Raw genomic sequence first — 9419 nt, 5'->3', positions numbered from 1 at the left:
GAGTGGATTTGTACGTGTACTCTCTTGTCTATCGCTCAAAATGCTCAAAGCACCAAACTCATTTTGCTCCTAAAAACTATCAATATGTCAAAACTCAAATGGTTCCTTCTTCGGAGTAAAATTTTAACCACGATGGGAAAATATAACCACCAAACTTTAACAATTTTTTTAACAAATCGGTGCAATGATTCACATCCTGAAGGATTTAAAAAAACCCAAATTAATCCACCTAGCGGCGATGATGCCTTTTCTCGTGCATCGTAAATGTACTGAAAAAATCTCATAAGAAAGGTCAAAAAAGCACTTTAGGGGAATAGATTGCATATCGTCTATCATTTTGCATTAATTACTATGCATTGCCAGCATTCCAGAAAAAAAAATTTTTTACGGTTTTGAAAAAAAAATTCCAAGGGAAAAAAACAATGATTTTTCAATAATTCCGAAATGCAATGTCTGATCGGGCCAATTTTCAATAGCAAACAATGGGACCGCATTCCCCGTCGAATGCAACTTGTTAATCGGGTAATGCTAAGTTCCAAAAAGTGTGTCTACAAAATTTGTACACATAGTGGACAAGTGGACACATACACACATACACACACAAAAAATGGGTAAATTTTTCTGCAGAGAGTATTTATTTTTTGCGTGGGAGTCGAACACGGCGCAAAATTTGCAATAAGAGATAACAAACAAAAATTCCCATTAATGGGTAAATCGAGTTTCTCCGTGTATGCCGTTTTCATCCGTCATAAATTCAATGCTTACACGGAAGAAAAAAAGTACCCAAAATTGAGTACTTTTAAACTTACTTTTGAGTTATTTTTTCTCTTCGCTTTCATCCACTCTTTCTTTTGTTGTCAAAAACAAAAGAGCCAAACAATCCAACGACGCCAGTTCAATACGGGAAGCCAATTTTAAGTTTTATTACCTGAGGTCGAAATTGAGTGAATTAAACTTAAATTTGGGTCAATAAATTTTCCGTTGGGTACATTTTTAACATGGGAGTAAAGGCAAACTACTTCGACCCTACTTACTCAATTTTGGCTTCCCGTACGGATGTTCGAGGTTGGGTGAATTAAACTCACTATTGGGTAGTTTATTTCTTCCGTGTAGGGTCTGTCTCAATTGGATAATTAAACTGAAATTAAACTTAAAAGTGACATTTCAATAATTATCGAATAACCCTGCTCGCAGAGCAAGATTACTTTTGACAGATATCGAATCATTTTCCATCGATGTCCTATTGGAATTGCTGGGTAGCACCAGCCATTCTTATAACGGGGTGATTTTTTAATTTTCGAACTGTCACTTTTAAGTTTAATTCTCCAAATGAGACAGACCTTAAAATACCCCACACTTCGGTAAGTATTCATTCGTTTGTAAACAAAATGTTTATCGCACCAGCACGACTTCGTGACTTCGTGAGTGTTATGCAAGTCTGACAAACAGTAACAGAACGTACAGAAGACGTGAATGCCGCATTCTTCATATTAATCTTTGGGTAATATTTTAGCAATATTTGCTGGGTAGCCACTTTAAATCAGTCTTCACATTATTTATATTTTGCTTTCCACAGAAGCAATGCGATACGGGCGTTCCAGACTACCGGAATTCATCCTAGTAACAGTGTTCGGAATAGGAGGTGGATTCTACGCGTTCTTACCGGCGATCAAACAGTATCAGCAAGAACAGGCATCTTCGTCCTCGTCTGGGATAGTAGTCGATACAAGCCAAGCTACAGCCTCGTCGGACAAGTAGAATTAGGGCACTTAGAATAACCAGGAAATAAAAATGTCTACATTGGGTAACATGTACCGGATGCTACGGGGTTCTCCCGTTATGTTCCTCGGAGGTGCCATACTTATAACCGGTTCCAGTGTATTTTTCATGAAGAATGTGTATGGCCCATACAGGGCTCGAAATCGGCGTTCCGAGGCGGAATACGTTGCGGACTATCTGTTCCAAAGGGAACAAGGGTCACGAGGCGTGGATTTTCAAAATGACAAGGAATTTTAAATTTGTAGATTGCTGTACGAATAACATCATACATAAGTAGTACCCCGATTATGATCATGAATTACGGCAATAAAACTTCTAACTGAATCTGAGAATCATTATCTGTATCATCTTTGAAACCCTTCATAAATCATGGTTACTTAGACAAGGTGGGAGTTTCTGACTGGCATCCGAACGGCCAATCACGCTCATACTCATGTTCTCCCTCTCAAGAGGGACATTACCCGGGCATAAACTAATAACTAATTTTAGCGGTTGAATTTTGAAATGTTAACATCCCTGAAGTCATCATGAATAATGAAAAAATCTCGGACATGTACTATGAATCAGATAGGGCAACTGTGCGACACTTCATCTCATAGCTCCCATGTTCATCCCATCAAAAACTAAGCAAAGAGAAGAGACGAGACTGGTGCTGTATTTCTTTGTTCTGCGATGAGATGAATATATTTATGTTTAGTGAGATGGAAAACGAAACAGTTCCCCTATATAAATTCAAACATAAATAGTGAAGGTATAGTATAGTTTACATCTATATTATTAAAACATTTCCACGAGATAATAAAAAACCGAAATGCACACAAACTGAGTACATCATCTTCGTAGAACTTAAATTTATGCGACATGTGAAGTAAAGACTACCTTCCAAATAGCACTCTTATCAGAACCGGCGGACATCCTTCAGTACGCGAACCGAAATGTCACCAGATGCGAGCGATAAATCGGCCAAGCTGTCGTCCACGACGCTGTCTTCCGTTAGCTGAGTTTCTCGTTGGTACTTTAGTCTTCCTTCGTGGCGGACCACCAAGGTGGGCGAGTTATTGAGCAGTTTGTGCATTTTCTCGCCGCCCGGAATCCGAACCGGATTGCGTTCGTCTAGAACATGAGCACCCCGTGAACTCACAACCCCTTTGCGAGGTAACGACGAGCTGTAGCCTTCTGAGTCCACTTCCTGGTGCAGGTTCTCTTTCGAACTCTTGACACTGTCTCGATTGTCGTTTTTATTGTGAAGCACGTCGATTAAGTTGCGATTGGGACAGAAAATTTTGGCCTGAAGAAGTGTTTGGGGGGTTTTCTTGATGTATTCACCGATCGGGGAAACGACGTGGTTGAATTTTTTAGCCGACTTGGGAAGCGGGAAACGACTCACAGGTTTCTTGAATGTACCACAACTGCTCGATCCGGTAGATGGCGCGGAAGAAGGCTTCTGGGCGGACTTGGGTTTATTGCTTGTGCTATGTGAAAATAGATTCTGTTTTGCATTGGAATTTGTGAACTGTTTTGGTTTTAAATACCGATTTGGGCTAATGGGGGTCACCGGGGTGGTGTGCGAACTTACAGTCAAAGCATTCTTAACATTGACTGGAGTTTGTTTAGGTTTCTCTGCTGCTAATTGTTGTTGAGCTTTCTGCTGTTGGAGGATTTTCATCCCCTGGCGCATCATAAATTCCATTTCCTCCATTGTATCGTTGAAATCCGGTATGGCATCTAAAATCGGAGATCCCGGCATTTCTTCTTCAATGCTCTCTTCCTGGCACAACGAGTTTTCCTGCAAGCTGTCGCTATTGTTGAACATGCTTCCGGTTTCTAACTTCCGGCTGTCTGCTTTGCCACTATCAATCGAACTTTGCTCCTCCTCTAATTCACTGTCACTCGAGCTTAAAACAATAACCTCTTCGGCATCTTCATCTTCATCGATATGTATCGGTACGTATTTTGTCTCCAGTCTAGTTTGTTCAGTTGTTGTTGCATCAAACCCAACAGCAGAATCCGCTGTACTATTAATGGGTGACATTTTTGTGAGATCATCGTTGCCTTCATCTGCCGTACCATATACTTCGCTTTCTGTGATTATAGAGCAATCATCACTTCCGTTCAAATTCTGCTTCGCTGTGATGTAACTTTCCAGAGAAGTATTTTTCGAAACCATATCAGCAACGGTTGTCTCGTTGATAGTAGCTTCTTCCAAAATCGTAGACGGTCGAAGCATGTGCATTCGTTTCACAGGGGATAGAGCCTTGCTCATCGGACCAGCCTGGTGGATTGTGTTCTCCCAAAGACATGAAGGTTCTTCTACATCATCCAGCTGAGTAACTTCTGCGAATTCCGTTGAGTCGTTTTGGAAACCTGAAAAAATGGAACAATTCATAATTACAAACTAACGTTGCTTGAATTTGCAAAACTTTATCTGTTCAGACGATAATTGTTAATGTGTTTCCCTGGATTTCCGACGAATCGTAAATTAGTTTAATAATATCCCTATCCTATAATAGAAAATATTTCGAAATAGGTACCTGAACTATTTTTTTCCGTGGTTTCATCCCCTCCTCCTTTTTGTTTGTTCTTAGAACTCTCCAAAATTTTCCGAATAGCCTCTTCCTCCTCATCGTTTTGCTGTATTCCAAACTTACTCATATTCATCGAGCATAGCCTTTCCATCTGTTCGAAGCTTTCATCGGTTGTTTTATGCATGGAATCGTGCTCGATAAAGGTCGAATCATTTCCACGAAATTTACTGCTATTTCTGCTGGCATCTACGCCTCTTGATTCCGCTGATAAATGCAGCGAGCTCGAGGAGGTAACCTCGCCCGACGATGTGATGTCGTCTTTGCTGAGCTTCGAAACCATCATCTGTAGTCGTTTGCGTTCGATCATCGCCTGGAAACTGTCGTCCATATCGAACGAATCGTCCGTCTCCGAAGTTATGTCCATTTGTTGGTCAATGGGCATTCTCCTGTTGGTAAATTGAAAGATAAAGTTTAAATGATTGCATGTTAAATCTTGTTAAATTTAAATACTTGATCATTTTCCTCCCTATGAGTCGAAACAATTTAGTAAAGGCCATTGTTAGTAAATCCTCCATGGAAATGGATCGATGTTTGTGAACTTGTCAAAATATTTTTAAAGCCCAAAAGGAATCGCTTACTTGGATTACTTATTCATCATTAGGCTATCATAAGCTATCATATAGGTACTTACTGTAATCGTCGGAGATATTCTTTCACTTCTCCGATTGTAGGCGTCCCGACATATATGGGGCACTCCTCCCCTTCGGACGACTGACTGTCGTTGGACATTGTGTGAGCACTTTAGTTCACTTTCACGTTTACTTTGATATGTAACGAATAAAACACTTTTTCTACCAAACAAATATTAGGCAATGCAGATTTTCTTCAAACAGAATAATATTTTTAGAAAATGTACCTGCGAGACCGGTAACTAATCGGATCAACCCGAGCTACTCGATTGGGACAAAACGGTTACAAATTTGAATCAACATAATCGAACCACTGATGTCGCGAACGTCATTTTTTGTTTATTTGCTGTTGCTCGAAAATTGAGCAAAAAATGGCAAAAACTCCGAAAAACTACACGAAAACATTTTGGCAGGGTGCCCAGTAAACATAATATGATTTGGAATTTGCGGTAACCCGCTCGGAAAGATCTTCTAGACTTCTACCGTGATATCTCTGAGACAAAAAAATGAGTTTCCTAGATATTTGTCTTCGATGTCTAGCACCTGTCAGACCTCAAATCCGCCTCAAATGCAACAACCGTTTAAACCGGTGTCTACCTCAATTTTTAGACGAGTAGACCGTTTGAACCGGAAGGGATTTGACAGTTATGGTCTCTTAGATAGCGAATAGGTATCTCTTAGATATGGGTACTACACCTCTACTAGATTTTTACTAGATATGATTGTGGAATGGGTACCTCGATTCTTCTTCTTAGCATTTTTCAAAATTTCATTCTTTGTTTTCGGTTTGATTACAAAATATTATTTTAGTTTTATTCTTAATTTTTATTTCTACGTTATATTTGTACATTTCTAATGTATAAATAATAAATTGGACTCTTGATTATCTGCTGTTCGGTTCGATGAGCATTGAAACCCGCTGCATTGTGGACAGTGAGCGAGGGATACTTCGACAAAATTTCCCTATAAAGCAGCTTCTTGTTTCTGGCCCTGCTGCGAAGGAAGCCTATGCCGATTTCTTTGGACATATTGGATAGATTCCTTCGGGGAATTCAGGCAGATTCGTTTGTGAATTCAGTGCAGAGTCCATCGAAGTTTGGCTTTAAGGAAATTCAGGCAGTTTTCTCAGAAAATTCTGAGCGGATTCCTGAGAGAACGCTTCCTTCGGAAATCCTTAGCAGATTCCTTTTGAAATATAAGGCAGTCGATAATAATACGACAGTCGATCCTCACCATCTTCTCCGATCATTGCCAACGATGGCACCCGCAGCAATACAAACAATAAATCTCCGTGTAGTTGCGGACAGATTGACATGGGTAGTGGCGACAAATTGCACAGGTGCAGTGGCGACGGACTTAGTTGCAATGGTGCAGGTCGAGAGAAACTGTGATTGGGACTAGCCGAAATGCATCTCCTTGTTTGGCCGACTGTAATCCACTAGCGTGTGATTAGACAGCAGTCTTCGCGAAAACATTTAGATAGGGGAACGCCGCCAATCGCTTAGCACCACACGAGGTGCCCATTTAGAAAAATCCTAAAAACAAACAAAGTGGTCTCTATATGGAATTTCTTGCGAACGCAGTACACACTTACGTTGGTTCTGATTGTTATGGCAAAATGCCACAGGTCAGGTAAAATCTACTCCAAATATTCACGAATGAGAAGAACAATGAATGTGATCGTTCAAGTATGCTATACCGGACGCTGCAAATTTTACTATTTTTTTCAATTTCAAGAGGTTACGTTATTCTGAATGGCCGACACATGAAACTTGCACCGAATAATTTTAGATAACACACAGACCGGGTATTCACAACAGATATTTAATCTGTATTAAATTATTTCCAGATGATTAGCCTCAAATTTCACCTCGAATGAAAGCGATGGAGGTGCACCGCGAACCGCTTCAACATGAAACAGGCGAAATATTTTTTTCCAGGCAAAATGACTTCTGTCTGATGGCGAGGGGATAGGCGAAAGGGCACTCATATTTGTTAACGGTTCAAAACAAAATGGTGGTTCTGTTTAAATGTGCAGTTGATGAGTTGAAACCCATGACACATTCATATATATGTATAAAGGTTGGCGTCCTGATGAGGTAGATTCCTGTTCGCTTTTAGATATTCTTCAATGCGGGAAGCACAGGGACATCTCCAGGCAGGGACAATCTCGAGGACAATCTGCACTACACTGCAGTTAATTTTTTTCATTAAAGAACAACACATGAAAAGGAAGAAATCTAGATGAACATTTCTAAAGGTCCTAAGTAACATTTGTAAATAAATCGAGATTTTAGCGCATACACTCAACTGTGTTGTCAATCTTAACGGTCAACTCAAATTCACATTTATTTTTTTTATATTTCACTTATTTTTTTTACCAGTGCAAAACGTCCAATCTGCATTATCGACAATATCTCACAGATCTGTCGTTTGGACCATTTGCAGTTTGACCAGAGGACCGACATCCAATTTTTTCACTATGGATTTTGGCAGGTTTGCCTGTTCGTTATTTTTTGGGGGATAAATTTATCCCCCAGTGTCAAATTACCCCAATACTTATTTATTTTGCATTAGCATGTGCGCGAATTTCAAATGTTTACGTTTTTACAGGAGAATATGAGGCAAAACGCCCATACCACTCAATAATCCAACATGATACAGTCATGAGAAAATAGAAAGAAAAATTAACGAACTATAAATTAAAACTATTTTACACTCGATTCCATGCTTTAAACATAAGAATATTCAACTTATTTGCTCTATTCTTCAGTATACTACTTGCACAAGTTGCTGTCTATGCCTTTTGTTCGTGTTATATCATTTTCACCCTCGGAATTGTTTATGTTGCATTCGCAGTGCACTCGTATTGGTGGCTCAGAAAAGATGTGGCAAAGATGGCGTAACTTGTCATCCCCGTGAGTTTGACGGTCCCATCTGAAATCTGTCAAAACAAAACAAAATTTCAGATGGGACCTTTGGTCAAAATAGTGAAATCTAGAGTGCTTTGAGAATAGGTCGTATGTGCAAAAGAGAGCCTCTCTTCGGTTACATTCTCTTTCGATTATTACAAAGCTATACACAAATTTATGTTGGATTTTTTGGCAGATATCTAAAGATAATAACTTTGTCTAGCGTGCTAAAGTGAAAATGTAGCAGAAAATGCTAAACTTGCCGATCTATTGGCGAAAGAGAGCGTGAACAAAGAGAATCTCTCTTTTGCACATACGACCTATTCTCAAAGCAATCTAGAAATATTGACTTTTTTAAATTTTAAAGGTATTTCTAGTGCAAATATCATAAATCTCGAATGATATTATCGTAGCAACAAGTTCCACGTTACTGTTTAGGTAAGCAATATTTGAATTTTGTTGATCTGGTAGCTGTAATCATAAGATTTATTTGCCGCTTTAGTTTCAATACTTCAGGAGACCAGAACATAGACAGCTGGGTATTCAGGAAGAACATCCCGACTGAAATGATACCCGTTTGGTTGGATACACATTTGGTAAGACTCCCACATTCCACGGTTCTAATTTTTCGCACTTCAATTAAATAATAATAAATTATTGCACTCTTCTGTAGAACGAGCAACCTGGGAAGAATAGTTATGCTCCGCTTTGTAGAGGCCGACAACAACCTTCAGTTCCGCGGTCAAACTTTGGAAAAGGACAGGATTGCGCCAATGCCCTCATTATGTTCTAGTCTCGGTACGACCTCCGAACCGAACCAATCCAATGCATGGATCCAAGACGATGCTGCCTAAACATATCGATAAGAGATCGCAACAGTTAAAGCTCTATATGTTGCTGATACCGTAGAACCCCCCCCATTTAATACGACACTTTTTAATCCGTACCCCGCTCGTTCGACAATTGTGGAATTAAAAATGGTTTTATAGTCACTTTGATTTGATATTAATAATGTCATCACAATCATCCCAAAACATTATTAACGCTAAATTCTGTGAACAGTTGTAGATACCTTCCAACTTTTCGAAGTAATGGATAGCTGTTCATATTCACTCGAATAATGAAATAAAAGTGAAATATTCTGTTTTACAGCTTAGTGTTATAGTTAACTTACTACTAACATCCATCGAAATTGAAGGAATGTAGAGAAAAGCATAAGTGTATGGAAGGCTTGCTCAGCTCTTATCCTCTTGATGATTTTGTCGAGAGGAATAAGCAATGCTCTAGATGGGACAACGACTGGTATTTTCTGCAGAAGTCACATTCCCGACACAGGTTTAACATATTAAATAGAACGGGTAGCGTGATAGTCACACTTCTTCTTCTTCTTTGTTGGCATTACATCCCGACACTGGGACAGAGCCGCCTCGCAGCTTAGTGTTCATTAAGCACTTCCACAGTTATTAACCGCGAGGTTTCTAAGCCAAGTTACCATTTCTGCATTCGTATATTGC

The 9419-nt window shown here is 39.5% G+C and overlaps 1 protein-coding gene and 2 long non-coding RNA genes across 7 annotated transcripts in view; 2 read left to right on the top strand and 1 right to left on the bottom strand.

Annotated features, from left to right (window-relative positions):
• The first annotated feature begins 583 nt into the window (after positions 1-583).
• On the top strand, positions 584-2111 carry LOC134213055 (uncharacterized). Its single transcript, XR_009979391.1, has 2 exons — positions 584-1501; positions 1577-2111. It is a non-coding gene; the product is annotated as an uncharacterized LOC134213055 (long non-coding RNA).
• Positions 2112-2525: 414 nt separating this feature from the next.
• The window catches only part of LOC134213053 (uncharacterized), a 96083-nt gene continuing 89189 nt past the window's right edge, over positions 2526-9419 (bottom strand). Inside the window, exons 1-4 of one of the 5 annotated variants that reach the window (XM_062691576.1) lie at positions 5221-5345; positions 4996-5155; positions 4311-4750; positions 2526-4143 (exon numbers count right to left, since the gene is read on the bottom strand). In XM_062691576.1, the coding sequence (XP_062547560.1) occupies positions 2678-4143; positions 4311-4750; positions 4996-5093 (2004 nt within the window). In that variant the 5' untranslated portion in view covers positions 5094-5155; positions 5221-5345 and the 3' untranslated portion in view covers positions 2526-2677. Of the gene's footprint in view, positions 4144-4310; positions 4751-4814; positions 4956-4995; positions 5346-9419 lie in introns of those variants that run through there. The other 4 variants (XM_062691578.1, XM_062691575.1, XM_062691577.1 and 1 more) reach the window with 4 other exon arrangements.
• On the top strand, positions 8245-8808 carry LOC134217217 (uncharacterized). Its single transcript, XR_009980950.1, has 3 exons — positions 8245-8343; positions 8408-8501; positions 8579-8808. It is a non-coding gene; the product is annotated as an uncharacterized LOC134217217 (long non-coding RNA).

The sequence above is a fragment of the Armigeres subalbatus genome, chromosome 2, assembly GCF_024139115.2.
Source record: "Armigeres subalbatus isolate Guangzhou_Male chromosome 2, GZ_Asu_2, whole genome shotgun sequence".
Lineage (NCBI taxonomy): Eukaryota > Metazoa > Arthropoda > Insecta > Diptera > Culicidae > Armigeres > Armigeres subalbatus.
The sequence above is the reverse complement of the archived record's forward strand: the minus strand, read 5'-3'. Positions and strand labels throughout refer to the sequence as shown.